Genomic DNA, 21,499 nt, shown 5'->3' on the forward strand with positions numbered 1-21,499 from the left:
GATCCGTTGGGCATGAGCTGCAGGCATTCGCAGCTTATATTTATATGTAGCATGTAACATGGAGAATATTAGATATAAAAAAATAATAGGGGCGCTTTATTTTGTAATCAACTGCTTAGCAATTTGGCAAGTGTTATGTATAAGTAATCTAGTATTTTATACACTTAATAAAAATAAAGTAAATAACACTTTTATAAATAGCTTAAAATTACATGCTAGTGGGGGATAGGCGAGGATGAAAAGGCAGATCAGTTAGGTCGTCGTGAAGGATTCTACAAGAATTTATCACTTCCATAGGAAACCGCGTGGAAGTTAACCTGATGGGTTTTTTTTTGATGGGTGAAAATGGTATGGTAACCCCGACTGCGCTAACGGAATACGCTGGCGGAGCACCAGTGAAGGGTGATAGATGAGAATGAAAACAGGCTAGTTAGCCCATCATGATGAAATTATCAGGAATTAACCATGATAGTTTCCAGGGGAAACCGCGAGGAGGTCGACCTGGTTGGGTGTATTGCAAGCAATGGGATTCTTAGTCTCCATTACTAACAATCCTTTTCCTCCCTAACCTGATGGGGTTATATTACTGGCAATGAAACTGTTATTCCTCATTACTAACAACCTTTTCCTTCCCTCACTCTATATTAGTAGTTAGCCCAGCTTTAGTATATAAACTAAAAATTAACTATAGGTTTCAGTAGGTTGCCCCTCAAATGTAGGTAGATCTAGTACCAGTAAAGTGTGGGTGATTCGCTAGTACCATTGCTAGCTCTCCACTTAATGGAAAATGGTAACCGTCGCCTAAAAACATGAACAACACTATGGACATAGAATACGTCTCTATGGTATCCTAACAACAACCGTAATTGTTGAGTCTTTTTCCGTTCAATTTTCTTCCCCCCTTCCCTCTTAATCGACAGCACCATTTGACAAATTTACTGGGTACAGAGGAATAACATCTGAGTCCTCAGGAATGGCAACACATGGGGGGTATCATGAGCGAAACAGTATACTTTGTTATGTCCATGGTACTGCTCATGTCTATAGGCGACGGTTACAATTTTCCATCAGGTGGACCGTCAGCTTGTTTGCCATTCTGAGTTGTATAAAAAAAAATTCCTTCGGAAACTTACTTTAAAATGTAAATGTCTTCTAAATATATCTTGACATAATATTATGGTGACGTGTGATGGCTGTTACTTAAATTCTATAAACAAATATATATACAGCACAAGTGAAGAGTTGCAAGCGACGTTAGCGGAGTTGGCGGACTTGCAGTCACAGTTGGCGGACGCGCACGCCGACAACGAGCGGTTGGCTGAAGAAAAACAGGTGCTGCTCGAGTCGCTGTGCCAGCAGACCGAGAAGTTGGAAGATAGCAGGACTAAGGTCAATAACATTGCATATTGAGCACTCACCAGAGGGAGACTTTGTATAAAAGTCGTTTGCTTGGGCACCTCTGTTTCATTCATGTCTCTATCGTGAAACAGTTGTGTTTGCATGGCTGTGTTTCGGTTTGAATTTGGTTTGGTGGGATAAGTCAATGCATTTACAGGGTACAGAGGAATAACACCCGAGTCCTTAGGAATGGCAACGTATGGGGGGTATCATGGGCGAAACAGTATACTCTGTTATGTCCATGGTACTGCTCATGTCTATAGGTGACGGTTACCACGTTCCATCAGGTGGGCCGTCAGCTTGTTTGCCATTCTAAGTTGCATAAAAAAAGTCTCTTGGAAAAACCTCGACAAGGAGCTCATCCCATAACCTGAGCGTTCGTGGTAGAAAATATCTCTGAAACCGCGCTGTACGTGACCATCTGGACTTTAAAGTACGGGGGTGAACTCCCTGACGATGACGAGCTGTACGTTGGTAGAAAGTCTATTATGAAAATAGTTCGTGCCTTTAAAGTACCATCATAAGATCAAATCGATATTTCGAAAATCAATCGAAATAATAATCGTAACGATCTTTTTAATGCAAAATTGTATACGATATTAGGACACACGCGCGATCCGCGATGCATCGTTATGACAATTGCTCCGTGTAACCGAACTTTATATTTATATAACTTGTCTATTGTTAATTTTCTTCAGGTGGACACACTCCAGCTCCTGCTGCGTGAAGGTGTGGAGCCGGAGACCATACCTGCTGCCGACACCGAGCAGCTCTTGACTGTTTTAAAGGTATATTAGAACTGTCATCGCCACAAATTTAAAACTACCGACATACTATCGGACGTGTCAGTCAGTCGCGACTGAACAATCGAAAGTCCGAAAACTTGACTCATTGGATGTTTTTCACATACATGGGCACCAATTAAGCAAAGAAAGAGAGAACCAAATAATCGTGCTAACCTAGATTCAAATAAATCGCGTTCATCAGCCGTGATTTACGAATTGGCGGATCGATAGTTCACCTTACGAGGAACACGTGTAAGATGTGAGCAGTCAGCATATCACAGCAAATGGCGTGGCAATGGCGTGAATTTACAGGGTACACTCATGAATAATTATGTTACCTCTTTTATGTACTTACTTTTTCTTTTTTTTCTTTTTGTATATGTATTGTTTTGTTTCTTTTTTATGTATGTACCAATAGCTGATGTCATTTGTGTGCTGTAAATAATGCAAATAAATTATATATCATATATATGTATATATGTGTGTGTATATTATATATACACATGCTAAACATAAGCCTCCCCTTAGGGGGGTTTGCCAGTAGTTGCCTCGTTTCGCAGGTGAATTGGCAATTGCAGTTAGGCTTTGGAGATGTTTTAAGAGGGACGCTGCTACCCATCCCTCGTCCTCCCTTAGTCGCCTCTTATGACACCCACGGGAAAAGAAGGGGTGGCCTATTCTATGCCGGGACCACACGGGACGTAGTTACTATTTATTAAATACAGGAATGTAATATCTACCTAGATATTTCTACTCATAGTCATACATTATTTATTACACAATTGGTAAATATAGTATTTGTTCACCCGGCTTAGAACAGGTATAGTTGACAATTCTCCGTTTTTTTTGTGTGTCTTTGGTATTTTGTCGACTTATTCCGACCAATTTAAGGCGAGTTTAGCTATGAAAATGTAACAGACAAGATGAAATACTTATTTTTATATTATAATTTAAATATTATTTTTATTTAAGATTACCTGGAAGAGATCGCCATTTAGCTATAAGGACGTCCATTATTGCCTAGAGAGGCAGATTCTTGCTTTTATGTAGTTAAGTATTAATTTTGTGTACATTTTTTTTTTTGATGGGTGAAAATGGTATGGTAACCCCGCCTGCGCTAACGCTGGCGCCACCAGTACCAGTGAAGGGTGATAGATGAGAATGAAAACAGGCCAGTTAGCCCATCATGATGAATTCATCAGGAATTAACTATGATAGTTTCCAGGGAGAACCGCGAGGAGATCGACCTGGTTGGGTATATTGCCAGCAATAGGATTCTCAGTCTCCATTATTAACAATCCCTTTCCCCCTGTGTACATATTGTTAATGTTTATAATCCGTAACATTCTTTGCAGGGAACAATAAAGTTTTCATTCATTCATTATTATAAATATTAGTGAGAATTACTGTTTGTTTATCAGTTGTCGCAAGAAGAACGACGTCACCTGCAGAGCAAGCTGGAGGAGCTCGAGACAGAGACGAAAGATACCAAAGCTGCGTTGGAAGAGAAAACCAAAGAAAATGAAGCCCTCGCTGAAAGGATTAGGTGAGTGAACGAGATAGCAAGGTTTATTGCGTACTCGTATCGGCTTTTATATTCTAAGCATTTTTTTTAATATAGTGATTGTATTTATTAACGATTTTTTCTATTAAATTTATTTTTGTACTAGCCGTTTCCCATGGTGTTGCCCACTTCTAACTATGTAATACCCATAAATCAGTCCCATTGGAACACTTAGAATCCTGTCTTATATTGTATTATATACTTAAATGACAATTACGTACCTAATACCTTCGTAAAGTTTCAGTCAGTACAAAAGTCAATTGCTTGGTTACCTCTGTCCCATTCGTGTTTCAACCGTGAAGCAGTTGTGTTTGCATGGCTGTATTTCGGTGGGATATGGCTTGAATTTACTGGGTACAGAGGAATAACACCTGAGTTCTTAGGAATGGCAACGCATGGGGGGTATCATGGGCGAAACAGTATACTCTGTCATGTCCGTGGTGTACTGCTCATGTCTATAGGCGATGGTTACCACTTTCCATCAGGTGAACCGTCAGCTTGTTTGCCATTCTAAATTGTATAAAAAAAAACTGATCGGTTATTTTATAGCATTTTATATATGAATCTTTAGATTGATAGAACTTTTTTATTTATGAACCGATTGAAATAAAACAAACACTAAATGTAAAGTGAAGTAAACCGCAACGCAGTAATGAAAGTTGCATTCATATCAGTTAAGCCGTTTCTGTGATTAGCGTGCATAAACGTACCGATAAACAGACAAAAATTCTAAAAATCATTGTTTTAGGTTCTATTGCGTTCATAAAGACTCCTTAAAATAGATTTTCTTATATATCTTCTATGTAGGGACCAGTTACGATTTTATTATATGTATTGATAACTTTATTAAAATCACCTTGTAACTGTACACAAAATAATCCTAATATATGTGTATATTATCTAGAATGGTAGAAAGCAACACGGAACGCCTGGAGACGGAGCGCGTGCAGTGGGAGCGAGAGGCTACCGCGCGCCAGGAGCAGCTCCACAACCTCACCAACTTGCTGGATGCCGCTAAAGCCAAGGTAATTGAAACTGTTTCCATATAGATGGTATATACTTAGAACTTATATATTATCTCATATTGGGTTTGCTGGAAGAAATCTCTATTGGACATAAGCTCGCCTTTGTGTACTATTATGTTTGTTTTTACATTTTAATAACCTTTTGTGTACAATAAAGAATAAAGAAAGAACTTAGTAAGGTGAAATACTTTTATTATAATCTTGTATAAGGCGGTCTTATTGCTGAGAGCAATCTTTTCAATGTACTTGTAATGTAAGATAAGATTGTCTATAAGAAGACGTATGTAATGTAAGATTGTCGTGTACAAAATAACTCTGGTTAAAAATTTTTAATTACGACGAAACTGAAGAATTTTTCAAATATAAATATTTGAATAATTCCAAAATATTGATGAGTTACTTTTTAATAAAAGATCTTAAATATGGATTTGCACAGAACTACACAAATACTCATACAACATACATACTACACAATAACTGGTATATGTTCGCATACATACACTTACACGCATGCACATATACATTCATACACACATATACACCTACACGCACGCACACACATACACGCACGCACACACACACACACACACACGCACACACACACACACACACACACACACACACACACACACACACACACACACACACACACGCGCGCGCACGCACACGCACGCACGCACACGCACGCATGTGTTTAGATACACTCGCTTATTACTAATACTAGATAATGTTTATGTGTTAATTTATATTTATATTTTGAATGTGGGACCTGTGTGTCAGCTGGCGGAGCGCGCGGGCGTGGCGGCGGGCGCGGCGGAGGCGGAGGCGGCGGCGGCGGCGGCGGCGGCGAGCGCGCGCCGCGAGGCGGACGCGCTGGCCGAGCGCCTGGCGCACGCGCAGCGCCAGCTCGACCGCGCGCACTGCGACGCGCGCAAGCTGCACGACGACGCCATGGTGCGCCCCGCACACCGCACACCGCACACCGCACCCACTCACTCACTCACTCACTCGCGCTACACCGCCTCACTTCATTTTATATCCACCTGCCATCTCTCAGGGAGCTATCCCTACCAGTGTTAATTGATTGATTACACAGGCAGGATCAGCCGCTATCCTCCTTTTACATTTTCTTTAATGGATGATAATGGAATAGTAACCCCGCCCGCGCTATTGCTATATGCTAGCGGGGCACCAGGTAAGGGATGATAGGTGACGATGAAAGCAGGTCAGTTAGTCCATCGTGATGAATACATATGGGATTAGCATAATAATAGAGTGTACCAATTACGAACAAATCTCCCCCCCCCCCCCCCCCACCTTTTACATTACCTCGACTGTACCTATATGCGAATGAACATCGTTTTACTTAATTTTTTTTTTTTCGAAATATGAACCGCATCTAAAACGTGCGAGTCTGCACACAATGGCTCGACGTGAATCAGACACCTATGAAATTCAGTATAAAATTTCTTACCTTATTTTAGTATTTTATATGCTTCTTATAAAATAAATAAAAAAAAAATTAAATAGCATTTAGTTACTTTTATGAATTAAAATAACAAAGAGTAAAACCAATTGAAAGTGTCATATCACAAAACATTTTCCAGGTGTCACGCAATAACGCCAAGTCGACGATATCCGAACTGGAGTTCCAGTTAGAACAACTGAGACAAGAGAAGACGGCATTACAGGGCGAACTCAAGACGCTGCAAGATAATGCAGCTGAATTGCAGATACAAGTAAGAGAAAACAAAAATATATTTATTAGACCAATATTTTAATGATCTAAAAAAAAATCTTTTTATTTAACGAAGATGACCCCATTATATCGTAAGATATGAAATAACAACGAAAAATACAATTAAAATACTGAAATAGTAAAAAGCAACAAACAGAGATAATTGTATTGTAATAAGTCACAATTAAAATGTACTTATTTGTAAAATTATTAAAATTATGCAGGATGTCCCATAAGTAGTGGACCAACGGGTTATGGGGGGTAGTGAGACCTATTATCTAACAAAAGTACTAAAATTGATAGTCCTAGGTCAAGATCTAGGACTATAAATTTTAGTATTTTTGTACAACTGTATTTTTGTATAACTACAAGTAGTTATTAAGTTATGCTTTGTTTTCAAAATGTGGTGAAAATATCATCCATGTAAGCTAAATATTAAATTTTACCATATTTGTTTTTTTTTTATTTTATTGTTGTTTTTTGTTCAAGGTTTCTTAACTACCTTAATTTTTACTACATAAATCTTCCTAATTAAAATGATATTGTGGGTTCACTACTTTACGGGACATACTGTATATTTTTTTCTCTCCGTTTATAACGCATTGAAGTATTCATCCCTTCAATTTCACCATATAGTGTTTTGACTGTATGTGTACAATTACGGTGCGTTGCGTGGTCAGGTGCAGGTGACGGCGGACGAGAAGCTGTCGCTGATGTCCCGCGCGGGCGAGGCGCTGGCCCGCGCCGCGGACGCCGAGCGCCAGCTGCAGGACGCGCGGGCCCGCCTCGCGCAGCTCGCGCGCGACCGCGACCGCGACGTACGTACCTCCCACGAACACTCAGGTTGTGGAATGACCTCCCTGCCGAGGTTTTCCCAAGAGACTACAGCATGGGGTTCTTCAAAAGGGTATCCCCCTTCTGCCGACCCTGAAGAGGTTTCTTCAGGGTCGGCAACGCGCGCGTAATACCTCTGGTATTGCAGGTGTTCATAGGCTACGGTAACCACTTACCATCAGGTGGGCCGTATGCTTGTTTGCCACCTCAGTGATATAAAAAAAAACGTACTACTCTATACACATACACTGTTTTTTTTTTTTTTAATGAGTGATAATGGAATGGTAACCCCACCCGCGATATCGGTATCCACCGACGGGGCACCAGTGAAGGATGATAGGTGAGGATAAAACAGGTCAGCTAGCTCATCGTGACGAATTCAACAAGAATTGTTCACGATGGTTTCCAGGGGGAACCGCGTGGAGGACGACCTAATAGGGCATATTGCTGGCAATGGGGCTGTCAAACTCCATTGCTAACTATCCCTTTCCTACTACACATACACTGAGTCACGCTATGACAACTGCAACACTGTCATTCTCAATCTTCTTCCTACCCTTAACCCATTTATTATATAGGGTCGGCGTTATATGTTTTTATTCATATTACAAAAACATTTGGCTTAGTTTTACGACCAGTCGCTTGCCTGATGTCAATCCTCTTTGGGAATGCATTTGTTGGTGGTTTCCGCCACCTACAGTACGGAGGAAAGAATTAAGGAAACACATACAACAGTGTACTCTGTTATCTCCATGGTACTGCTCATGTCTATAACTGACGGTTACCATTTTCCATCTAGTGGACCGTCAGCTTGTTTGCCACTCTAAGATGCATAAAAAGTAAATAAATACAAAATGATATGAATTCAATATTAGGCACTTCACACACTGACCTGCGTTCTTTCATTTCCTGTACTTTCATTTCCGGTTCCCATCCTGACTAATTATTGCCACAGAGGCATGTGTGAAGGAACACTGTCCAGAACAAATAAATAAATAAATATAATACTTTTATCATTTCTATTATCATTCAGGAAGCAGAATGGAAACAATTCGAGAGCGATTTACTAATGACGGTCCGCGTCGCGAATGACTTCAAAACCGAAGCTCAACGGGAACTGGAACGGTTGGTGTCCGAAAACAAGATCCTGAGGGACCGGATCAGGCTGCTCGAAGATCAGATCCATTCACTCAAAGGTGAGTGGGGGAGCGATTGTAAGGAAATGCCAGTTGCATGTCATAGACTTTGTTTGAATTATAGCTAGTAGAAATCACATACTTTGAATTAACAAATGATATAATTTGCATACGAATAACAATCTTCTTGCACGAATCCATTTGAATATAACACTTTTGAAATTAATATTTCGAAATGTACAATTTAGTACCAAAATGTTTCCAGATAAACATCACAGTCGTTGCTCCTCTTATGGGATACAGTTTTCCATTTTTTTATTGTAGTATAGGAAATATGTATAGGAATGGGCTCTTCGACAAATATACATCTCTATATGTGATTTCTGCTATTGTAAATTGCAAATTGTAGATTTGGTTTTTATATTTCACTTATTGTAGCGAAATTTACATCACTGCTAAATAAAAAAGTCTTAAAAATAAATATATATAAAGAAACATAGAAGGTATTGGGTGTTATTTTATTATTATTGCATGATTAATACAACATTCATACACAGTGTTAGAAAACCTTTTATAACAACACAAATTCACTTCTATTAGAACTTTACGTATCCTACTAGACAGAATTAACGGGCATTATCATGCACTAATTCTGTGTATAGCTTATGATAATTTATTTGTAAGACCATAAACTAACAACGCAACTGTGTACATATTTATAAAATATCTAATCTCGATTTAATGTGCCAAAACAGGTGATAACAAGTCACAATCATTGGATAGCGTTCACAACTATTCGGATGATGAGAAAAGACGATCCAAAGAATCCCTATTGGACTATCAAAGTGATAGTTCGTCCAAAGATGTATTTAAAGCCATCAGAACCAGATATCTATCTAGAGTACACAGTGTATCTGATCCTTCCCTTAAAGATACAAGTATAGTAGATCAAGCTTTCTGCAAATTAAACGGTTCCTCTGAATCTAATGTTGATTTGAATTTAACAATTGAAATTAAAGATGTGACTGTGGATGAAACTGACGATACTAGTTTTGAAAAGCCATCTAAAGATACTGCTGTAACACATAGAGATGCCTTGATTAAGACAGATCTACCTCCCTTTGAGAACAAAGAGCTTAAGAGGCAAGATGCTGTAGATGTCATTGATCACATCATTCAAGGTGCTCACGATGCGACGTCGTTTTCACCGAACTTTTCTGACGATATATCTGAAGATTTATCATCTTATACAGATCTAGATAATAGTAAGCATCGTGTCAAATCAGTAACCAAATCGGAGTGCAGTAAAACTGAAACATCAAAAGAAAGAACTATTTTTAGTAGAAGTTTATCAGGCATGTACAAAGGTAAACCTAAATCCTATAGCACCGATAATTTGAATTATAGTGTAGCATATAAAGATAATCTAAAAGAGGCTACTAGTATAGAATTTTTATGTCCAAGTCATAGTTATAGTGAAATATCTTTAAACACTATTGGTTCTGATAGTGTCTTCTCATCTCCAATCGAGAAAAATAGTAAGAAACCTAACCTAACTAATGCAAGTGTTGATAAATTTGACTCTACAGTTTCAATTTTCAATTCATCACCAAATGTAGCAGAAAATATTATATCTGATTCTAATAATGATAGTGATACTCGAACATACGGAAATAAAAGTATAAAAAAATCATTCAGCAGCAGTTCGTCAACAGAATTAAATATGTCGAATAAATTTGAACAGGATATTGGTATAATACCAATCGTAAAAGCTGAATCCATTCTTCCATATCCATACCCACATGATATAAAACGTATACCAGAAGTTAACACTTTCGTGCAGTCATTAGAAAAACCAACTATCAAAGTAACACTCGAAGAAGAAATTGAAAAAGATTTAAAGAAAGCAAACGAAGATATAAAGATGACTTTCAAAGCAGCTATGGATAGAATAATAGGTACCAATAAAGATAAGAGATCTCCATCTCCGCCTAAACAAAAAAAGTTAAGTTTTTCGAAAAATGAAGTCAACGTAAATACAAGAAAAGAAAATCATGTAAATGTTGCTAATGCTATCAAGTCTCCCATTTCCAGTCCACAGAGTTATAAAAACAAAAATGATGTAGATATATCAATAAAAATAGAGGAAATGGCAAAGGCAGAAGATAAATCCAATGTAACTGAAAATGTTCTAGATAATTTTCGTAGTAGTAATCCTTTTATAGAATCTATGAAAAACAGTACAAGTACTTTTAAAAGTGCAGATGAAATAACTGATGAAAATCTTAGTTATCATTTGAAAATTAACACTGTCAATAAAGAATCTACCAATCAAACCAATTCTAATGTAATACAAAAAACGAATAACGTTCCTACAGTAAATATCAGGCCTATGGATGGCAGACTTAAAACGTTTGTGACACCAATAAAGATAGTGAATAGTACTATGGGCAGTACGTCACCGATTATTTTGAGTCCTGTTTTAATCCATCCTATTATATTCAAATCGCAACAACAAGATCTTGATAACAAAATAGAAGGTAAAAAAGCTACAGTATATTACGATGACATAGATCAAGTCATTACACAAGAAAATGGAAACAAAAACAAATCTGAACCACAAAAAATTCAAAGTGACGATAATAATAACTTTAGTAGCAATACCAGTAATTTAAATATTACTGATAATGCTAATAGTAACAAGAAAGGTATGTATCAAAAGAATCTAAAGGCAAAGCAATTACCATTTCTATCATGGAAAAATTTATCTAATGAAAACATAACAGATTTAAAACTGTCACCATCTCCAAAACTTCTTCCTAAAAGTACAGAAATACCATCTCAGCCTTCTAAATCAGATGCGAAATCTAAGGTTGGAAAATTAAGTAAGAGTCCAGAGTGGTTGATTGACAATCAATACTATCAACCCGTTGAAAACGTACCTTTTATTATAAATTCAAATCAACCATTCACACAATCAAGGCCCAAACTGCAAAAGAATCATATTAGCAAGGAGTCGACGCGATCGAATAATACAAATCCATTTTTACCGTTAATTCCACCCAGAAGAGATTCAGAACAAGAACATTACTATGAAGAGATCGGACAACCTTTATCATCTGCAGATAATAAGAATATAGCCGACGATGTAAAGCTATCGAACAAAAGTAGAAACACAGTAGATGAATTTGGTTCAGTTACCCGTGAAGAGCTTTTAAAGGTCCCAAGAAGACCCAAGAAACCGAAAAAAGAAAATTCATCAATATCTAAACCTGAGGAACCTACGAGTATAGTTAGGGAAATGGCAGGTATTACTAAGTCAGTCATTAACTTATCAAGAACTCCCAGTGCAAAAGATAACTCCAAAAAACCAAGTGGACCTATTGGAGAAATCGTTCAAAATTTAGAAAAGAAACCGCCTTGTCCTGAGCCAAGAAAAAGTGACGTGACTCTAAGAAAAATATCGGTGCAAGAAGAGAGAGCTCCGTCTGTAGATACGAACACCGGATCGTGGCCACGGGAACCTAAACCTTACTGGAAAACGTTGGAACACAAGAGGCTGTCGCATCCAATAAGATCCTTGAACGATCCGTCACCGCCTAGACCTCTACGTAAGTTGGAAGGCTTTTGTCACCCCGAGAACTAAACGTGCAAGTGTGAGATTCTATGTAAATAACTACGTATATATGTTTGTTTTCATCAGTGTCACGTGTCACAGCTATAACGTACTGAGTTTCTATAAGTCATTATGATACATTTATAACAATTTGTTAAAATTCAGTAACTTTTTAAAGACATTTGATGTAGATACTTAGTGCGATATACTTACACATTCGGTGATGGTTAAGGTGATGGTAAATGTCAAGTGTGAAGCTTTATCTGTGATAGTAAATGTAAACACGGACTGTATCGTACTTAGGTAAAATTTACAATATTGATGATTACAATAGCATCATCATCTGACAAATCCAAAGTAGTAGAAGAATGATACAGCTACATCTGGAACCTAAGAATTATTCTTAATTTTACTTGTATTATAGGCGTAACTTAATTATTTATGTAATATAATATCGCAGTACTACATATATGAGAGATATCAATTTGTTCCTGCACCGATGTGGATGACTGAGATTTGTTACATAGTACATCTTTATTTTCAGTAAAGATGTATATTGAATGTTGGCATTAAAATAAATATCACAAGAAAATGTTTAAATGAAAAAATTTCCTATTTATATCTTAGATTTATGTCCTTTTTTTATATACGAATACGTATTACGTACATTTATGTATTACGTAGTATTAGGATTAAGATTTAATTTTTATTTCTAGTGTTTTTGCTCTTCCTCGTAGTCTTTTGTGTATATATGTCTAATTTAGTAAGACAGAAGAAATAATTTTTAAAATATTTTTTCATTTAGTTTTCTTTCTGGATGACTTTTTCTAAGCGGTTTATACCATACACATCACACACATATATCTTATTACATATATCTTACTTCATCACAATTAATCGAGTCATTAAGGCATTTTGATTCTGGGTTTTTTGGGTTGTGATCTCAGAAATCTCAGATGTTCATTCCCTGGTTTCTCATAACACAGAACATCCTAGTTGAGAAGCCAAACAATTGGAGTACACACGTTAATAAAATATCTAACCATACTCTGCCTCTTCTTATTTTAAGATAATCATAATATCATTAAAAAAAACCATCAGTAGAATAATTTTGAATTGAAATCACATCTTATGTACGTCAAAATTAAGGTAAGGTAACAACGACACTTTGATAAATATATGTGATTACAATCCCGATTCGAATCCGTCAAAATTTATCCCACAAATTAACTGCATGCATGCTGCATGATTCAGCTTTGCTTACAGCTTTTAGTAGTTGAGATTTTGAAGAAACTATTTTTTTTTTTGTAGGTAAATAACCTGTTTTAGTTATTTTCTTTCTAACAACTTGCTTGTGCACGAGGTCGAGGCTGACTTTGACGCAATTATAAAGATCTGTTTGGAATGGATAATCTCAGAAATAACTCGACCGATTTTAAAAATTCTTTCACCTATAGAAAGTTATATTCTCAATGTGTGGCCGTGTGGTCATAGAATAGGCCACCTCTTCTTTTCCCGTGGATGTCTTAAGAACAGACTAAAGGAGGGCGAGGGATGGGCAGCAGCGTCCCTCTTAAAACATCTAAAGCCTGACTGCGGTTACCTATTCGCCTGCCAAGCGCGGCAACTACTGGCAAATACCCCAAGGTGGAGGCTTATGTTCAGCAGTGGACAGGTAAAGGTTGATATGATGGTGATGATGATGATGATGACGAACATAGGCTCTGTATTATGTATTTTTGAAAATTCTATCTATACATTCTAAGTCGGACCGGATTGCTAGTTGGAGATAAAATGCTCACTGCTGAACATAAACCATTCCCATAAGGAGAGTGATAGCCACGCTTGGCAGGCGGATTGGCAACTGAAGTTAGGCTTTCAGCTATGTTTTAAGAGGGACGCTGCTACTGATCTCTCTACTATTATGCTCCCTTAGTCGCCTCTTACGACACCCACAGGAAAGAAAGTGGTGGCCTATTCTATGCTGGGACCACACGGCCAAATGATTACGTTATACTATTTTATACGTAAGGTTTATAATTCTATTTTGATTCCATTTCGATTGTGTCATATGTCAGCTCGTAGATCATTATTATTAAGAAGTATGTTTTTTTAAAATATGTAAGTATATAACTCGATTTATTTCAAATATAGTAAATATAGTCTCTTAATATAAATAGTTAATAATATATCTTGTAGAACTTGACGTTCACTTCTTCTAGGTGATATTTTTTTTTCAACAATTCTTTTGTTATGTTGTTAATGATAACCAATATAAAATATAAACAAAAATTTGTACATTTGTTAAATTATTAAAAAAACACCTCTAGTCCTGTCCTAATAGGATGTCTATCCCTCTCGCTCCCATTATAATGCCTTAAAGGTGCATACGTAACAATTCTTTCTGTATTTGTCTATGTAGTACGAATCCATATGACAGTAATGTAATAATTAAATAAATATTTTACTGAACTATGTGTTATCTTGCGGAAGTCGATAGTTATTTGTTTAGAATTATTTTGTTTAATTCCGCTACCATTGGTACGTGTGTGACTGCCAACACTCGAAGACTGGCCACCACTATTACTACCAGAAGCTCCACAACCTTCCATATTAGACATCAATCTCCAACTGGCATTTGTTATTCGTAGTTTGGGTTTTGAACAGTTAACACTAGGCTCCAAGTAGCGATCTAATAACTTGAAGATGCCTCGTTTAGAGGTGAAACACGTATCGCAAAACGTGCGTGAACAAAATGGCAGTCGGAGTCTATAATACCTAAAGTTAAAATATGCAGTTTTCAAAAATATGATGATGTTATTGAAGTTGTTTTGTGATTTTCTAGCAATGCCTCCGCGCGCTGAGGAGACCCCACCACCTCCTCCTTTGTTGACGAGCGCCTCGTTGCAGGACATCATGGCGACAGCAGCGTCACATCGAAGGACCAAAGGTATGTTCTTAAACTTTAGCTTAAATAAATATAAATATCATACCAGAGGGAGACTTTGTACAAAAGTCGTTTGCTTGGGTGCCTCTGTTCCATTCGTGTTTCAACCGTGATGCAGTTGTGTTTGCATGACTGTGTTTCGGTATGAAGGGTGGGATATGGCGTAAATTTACAGAGTGCAGAGGAATAACACCTGAGTCCTCAGGAATAGCAACGTATGGGGGGTATTATGGGCGAAACAGTATACTCTGTTATGTCCATGGTTCTGCTCATGTCTATAGGCGACGGTTACCACTTTCCATCAGGTGGGCCGTCAGCTTGTTTGCCATTCTAAGTTGTGTAAAAAAAAAATTACAAGTTTATAAACATTTGTAATAAGCTTCCTGGGTTATACAGTATTTTATAATCCCTCCCAAACATGCATATTATAAAGCTAGCTAGCTGATAGCGAACAAAGATAGCGGGCTATGCTAAATGGCTTAATAGAAAATACGTTCAAATTATAACAAGACAAAATCCGATCAGAGTGAGTTTGAAGGGCTATTTTTTATCTTTAAAACTATAATTCCAGTTCTAGTTATTAAATATTTAGTCTTGTCTTGCCTGCATTTTGTAAGTTCATGATATGGTGGCTTCTAAAACTCAACAACTTTCCTCGACGTTCTTAGTTAGTCAAATTATGAAAATATTTTTTTTTATCTTTAGTACTAAATTGATCACGTGATTTATATTCAATGAAGTTTTGAAGGAATTTAAAAAATGAATTATTTTGATCGTCGATCAGGTGTTACAGTCATGAGTATACTATTTTTAATTTTAAAAAATTGATTGACAAATAAATGTGAAATATGAACATTCCTATGTTTTATGTATACTATTTAATTAAAAAAAATGGTTAATAAATAAATGTGAAATATGATCATTCCTATGTTTTATGTATACTATTTAATTAAAAAAAATGGTTAATAAATAAATGTGAAATATGATCATTCCTATATTTTATGTATACTATTTAATAAAAAAAAAATGGTTAATAAATAAATGTGAAATATGATCATTCCTATGTTTTATGTATACTATTTAATTAAAAAAAATGGTTAATAAATAAATGTGAAATATGATCATTCCTATGTTTTATGTATACTATTTAATTAAAAAAAATGGTTAATAAATAAATGTGAAATATGAACATTCCTATGTTTTTTATATACTATTTCATTAAAAAAATGATTAATAAATAAATATGAAATATGAACATTCCTATATTTTTTGCGGAAAGTCATTGATGTGGTATGATCCGTTCCGCAATACGTTGTTACTCGTATATGTTACTATATTATTATACATAGTCGTATATAACAGTGTGTAACGGAACGCAACGGAATAACAATTTTATTTATTCATTTAGATTTATTTTATTGTTTAGGTGTGAGCCGACAAGACTCCCGGTTGTCAGTGAAATCATTGATAGAAAGCATAGAGAATGCTGCGAAAGCGGCGAAGCAGTCTCCGGCCACCACGCCCGTTGGAGAATGGCCACAGGTATCTAAATTAAAATTTCTGTTGCATTATTATTTTTTATTACATATCTTATTACATTTGTTTTCTCCGTACAACCAATCAAATAAAAATATCACAAAAATATTTTGTCAAAATTCTTTAGCCTATTTCTGTTACTAACTGGTTAAAAGCGAGTGTACAATACGATGAAAATCACAGTAATTGTTGTTTATTTCGAATATTGTTTCGAATGCAATGTAAATTGGACTCTCTTTTCCGCGCTTTGCTTCTCATTCGAGCCGTTGTGTGTATTAATCGTGGCTAGTACACCCAGCCTAGTTCCGCCCAAAAGCACAGAAGCTTCCTGGGATCTTTACAGGCCTCACGGAGCGACCTCACCGTTCCGAGGATTTCTAAACGTTGAGGGGCCACAGCTTTACATTCCAGGATTATGTGAGCAGCCATTTCTTTGGGCGTCAAAACAGCCTCGACATAGAGGACTGTCTGTGGCTCCTATTGTGTATAAATGTTTGTTTAATGGACAATGAGCCGTTATTGTTTTTTCTATCTAGATCAAATGTTGTGTTTAAAAATACCAGAACGTACCATAATAAAGTAAAATAAACATAACCTCGACAGCAAACAACTGTGGTGGCGGCTGCAAACAACAACATGAAGAACGGCCTATCAGAGACTTCGTCAGCTCCCACCAATGGGATCTCCAGCAACAATTTCGCTAAACCTCCGGCCGCACGGAGTGCTCGCGCAACACCTATTGCGAGTGGTGAGTTGAACCTTTTTACGTATAGACATAAAGTTGATTAATCGAAGTTTAATAGTTTTCTTTGGAGTGCTTCAGGGGTGTGTTATAGGGCCATAATTGTTTTTTTTTTTTAAGTATTGCTGAATAATTTAATGTAAATGGATGTTTTGTTTCTTATCCATTATAATATATCAGGCAAAAATATGACGGCTATTTAAAAAGATAGTGAAACTATTTTGTACTTTGAAAAAACTGATTAGTGAATGATTTTTATTAATAAAAAGTGATGAATATGTGTAGTACGTGAGTGTTTATACATTCGTACGTCATCATCATTTGAATTATTTTACATTCCTGAAAAAATATATATATATATATATATATATATATATATATATATATATATATATATATATATATATATAATTATATATATATATATAATTATTTTAGAGCCTATTTTAAAATTACTTGAACATTTTAGAGATCGAGAAATAATAGTACGGTGAAATTGATTATAAAACGTATTGCTCTAGAATTGGCTTTTAAAGTCTCTCCTATATTATATACTAATATAATATAAGACAAAAATGAATAGTCTATTTATGGGCCAGCAATTTCTAAGTCTTCATTTCTCATATAGTAAATAGTCAATCGAGGAATAATTGTAAAAAAAAAGTTAATTTTAGAGAAAAAATCTTCCTGTTTCGACCCTGATCATTGTCAATCTTACAGTATAAACCCCCCTTTTATAGAAGTTGTTTAGTTTGAACAACAATTTGTTTAAGTATACATAATTTTAGGTACTAACATTATTATCTTAAAATATACTACCATATCTACTGTGTTAATACCACGAACTCTAATAAACGTATAAATAACAGCATGTAAGTCGTTGCTTCTTTATTTCTTACAGCATGGCGGCATGAGAAAGGCGCCTAATATTTTATAATGTATCTAACTCATTATATGTGTGTGTGTGCGCGTCCAGTAATACAAAACTTGCATGTGTGCACTTTTGTTTTTTTTTTCAATCCCTTTCGAACAATTGTTGTTTTTTTTTTTCTTAAATACAATTTAGTGATACTTTTTTTGTCTATTATTATTGACTATAAAAATAATATAGTCTTATCATTTAATTATTAGTGACACAGTGTGATTGAGAAATAGTCATAGAATAATAACATAGTATAGATAAATAAATACTTTCTCTATGGCTGATACGGTTAGAAAAAAAGTAAAAAGTATTTAACCAGCTAAGTTTCTATCTGTAATCGTTTAAATTAATTCACCAATTTAGTCGCGAAGACATGACCAATAGACCCATTGGTGCAGACCCATTCATTAATTTATAAAATCAGTAGGGATGGAATGTGGACGTTATGCGGGCACTTATTATTTTTTATCTTAAACTCTCAGATCCGTGATACAAATTTTTTTTTTTTTTGTAAAAAAAAAGTAATAAGTATACCCATTATTCTACTATAAATAAAAAACATCTACGTCATAAATATGTCTTTTAGGCATGGAATCTTTAGATTACCAATTTATTTTTGTCCTCCTGTTGCTATTGGTAGCGGTATGGCTATTACTTTCCTTTTTTAAATGCTATGAGTAGAAAAAAAATTAGCAATGGAAAAAGTATTTACTTCGCATCTATAATTGTATATATACATGCTCATTTCAATCGGTTTTGTGCCAAGTTTCTTACTCAATAGAGATATAAAACTTATATTAGGGTTGCCACAATTATCACCCTTTGTAGATAAAAAAAATTGTCTTAATAAAATTTAGAAAAAAAAACAATACATGATCCAGTACAGTAAATAATAAATATAGTTCATTTTCTAAATTGAAACATGTAATTTATTCAAAGACCCTACCTCTACCCTATCCCTAGGTGGCAACCCTAAAAATGCATGCACTAACATGGTGAAGGGTTTCCTAACTGATTACTCTGAGGCTGGCACACAGCCGAGACCATATTGCTTGCGTTCATGTGTCTAACTAACGCGTGGGGCAGAGACGGCGCCGGCTCCAGCACCTGGATCCAACATACCTGACGAGCAGAGGGCGCTGGCCACGTTGCAGCAAAAGGCCATTGAGTCATTCGTCAGGAGGAACAGCTATGGGGACATATGTAAGTATAAAACTCGTAAACGCTAGTTTGAAATCAGCGCAATACACGTATAGAAGCATTAAATATAATGTGTTCTAAATTTAAAAATATGGGTCTTGTTATAAAACGAGTAAGATTATGTCTATGCCTCATAATTTGTAAGGTATTTAAAAAAAATATAGAGACAGTTTTGTTTTTGTTTTTAAATAAGTTATATGTCTTTGGATATTTCCATTTAGCCCTTCTTGAAATACATAAAAAATTTCGATTTGACATTAGTGATGTTCCTTTATACGTACAAATTGTATACTCGATATTCGAAATAGTTTTTTGTAAAGTACCTGTAGATACTTTTTATGCTCCTATTTTTTACCTATTTTTTTTTATATAAATAATTGTAGATTTGCATTTATATATCTATTATTTATATATCAACAATTAATTGATGAGTTATTATAATGCAATAATTTTACATTGTCATATTAAATATGACAAATTGGTTAACGTGAAAATTATTTTAAAATATCATTGTAATTTTAGATTTTTTTTTTATTTTGTATTTTCAGTAACATGTTTACAGGTTACCCTAACAAAAACGTTTCGGGCTTAAATTGCATGTATGTGTTGTGATAATTATACAAAATATGTAACTAAAAATAAGTCATGAATTCTAACGAAATTTTGATTTATATTTTTTTTTATTTATATGTTTAAAATTATTTTAACGTTAATTTCTCTTTAAATAGGTGAGAGAAAGGACCCGCTCAATGCGTTACAAGTGAAAAATGGTGGATCGAAACGCAATGCATTACTCAAATGGTGCCAGCAGAAGACATCTGGTTATAATAATATTGACATCACTAACTTTAGGTAAGAGGAAGCTCATAATTGAGGGAATTTTATTTTATTTATTGAAAATATTTTGTAATGTATCCTAAAAGCACATGCCTCTGACATTGTAATATTGTTTCAAGCTACTTTTGTATCTCAAAAAATCCTATTTTTTTAAACATATGATGGTACGGCTTTCTTTGTATATGTGATGGGAGATAGTTAATTACATGATGTAAAATAGGATGCAGACGTCACATGACTTACAGAAACAAATAAGATTAAAAAAGAGAAAAAAAAGAATGCTCGTAGCTCTACGTTATTTATTGATCCTCTTTTATAACACCTATATCTTATTTTTTCACATTTAACCTATTAAAATACATTTGCTAATAATATACCTGATAGGGCATCAGGTAACCTCCATGCAAAATGTTTTTATCCATGGAAGCCCATCTGAGACATTATATTTAATTTGAATTCACACACCAGTGGCGTAACTATAAAATTTGGGACCTTTGGCAAATTCTTTTGATGGGACCCTGTCGATTATTAATAAAAAAAAAAATACTTTTCAATGTAAAATAAATTACTCATCGGTCACAAAGTAAAAAAAAAAATTCTGAGCTTTGTATATGTGATGGGAGATCGCGGTCTCTTGCCGTAGGGCCCATTTTATAACACGGGGGCCTATATCTTATTTTTGGCATTTTGCCAAGCTCTGCCAATTATTATTACTCCATTGTTCACCACGATGGACCACCTTACCTGAATTCATTCTCATTTATCATCACTCACTAGAGCCTCGCCAACATAAATCGATACCACAGGTGGGGTTACCACTCTATTTTCAACTAATTAAAAAAAATATTTGTAGTTCGTCATGGAACGACGGGATGGCGCTGTGCGCGATACTCCACTCGTACCTCGGTGAGGGCCGCGTGCCCTACGCGTCGCTCTCACCGCACGATAAGAGGACCAATTTTTCCGTCGCATTCGCCGCCGCCGAGTCTGTCGGAATACCTACCACACTGGTTAGTTATATATTACTATTTTTTTTTTATTTATTTACTTTGTAATCATTATAGCATATTTATTTATGAATATGTACCACACAATTCCACCAAGCGCTTTATCTTAATTTAGGATACTGTGTGAGGAACAAAACGATGAAATCTATAGGCAACCAAGAACATCCAGATTACCCAATTTTAAAAAAGAAAGAAAAGAAGAATTCAAAGAA

The 21,499-nt window shown here is 35.6% G+C and overlaps 1 protein-coding gene across 17 annotated transcripts in view; it reads left to right on the forward strand.

Moving 5' to 3' along the window:
• LOC113515173 (golgin subfamily B member 1) overlaps positions 1-21,499 on the forward strand; it is a 96,402-nt gene that overhangs the window by 68,162 nt on the left and 6,741 nt on the right. For 15 of the 17 annotated variants that reach the window (XM_052896087.1, XM_052896086.1, XM_052896088.1 and 12 more), the window contains 15 exons: positions 1,230-1,389; positions 2,097-2,186; positions 3,605-3,729; positions 4,652-4,772; positions 5,553-5,726; positions 6,380-6,511; positions 7,191-7,328; positions 8,378-8,540; positions 9,236-12,091; positions 14,942-15,046; positions 16,470-16,585; positions 17,183-17,327; positions 19,330-19,446; positions 20,172-20,295; positions 21,134-21,290. In XM_052896087.1, coding sequence (XP_052752047.1) covers positions 1,230-1,389; positions 2,097-2,186; positions 3,605-3,729; positions 4,652-4,772; positions 5,553-5,726; positions 6,380-6,511; positions 7,191-7,328; positions 8,378-8,540; positions 9,236-12,091; positions 14,942-15,046; positions 16,470-16,585; positions 17,183-17,327; positions 19,330-19,446; positions 20,172-20,295; positions 21,134-21,290 — 4,723 coding nt within the window. Of the gene's footprint in view, positions 1-1,229; positions 1,390-2,096; positions 2,187-3,604; positions 3,730-4,651; positions 4,773-5,552; positions 5,727-6,379; positions 6,512-7,190; positions 7,329-8,377; positions 8,541-9,235; positions 12,092-14,941; positions 15,047-16,469; positions 16,586-17,182; positions 17,328-18,222; positions 18,320-19,329; positions 19,447-20,171; positions 20,296-21,133; positions 21,291-21,499 lie in introns of those variants that run through there. The other 2 variants (XM_052896092.1, XM_052896093.1) reach the window with 2 other exon arrangements.

Source organism: Galleria mellonella, unplaced genomic scaffold, assembly GCF_026898425.1.
Source record: "Galleria mellonella isolate WM207_F2 unplaced genomic scaffold, CSIRO_AGI_GalMel_v1 utg312, whole genome shotgun sequence".
In the NCBI taxonomy this organism is placed as follows: domain Eukaryota; kingdom Metazoa; phylum Arthropoda; class Insecta; order Lepidoptera; family Pyralidae; genus Galleria; species Galleria mellonella.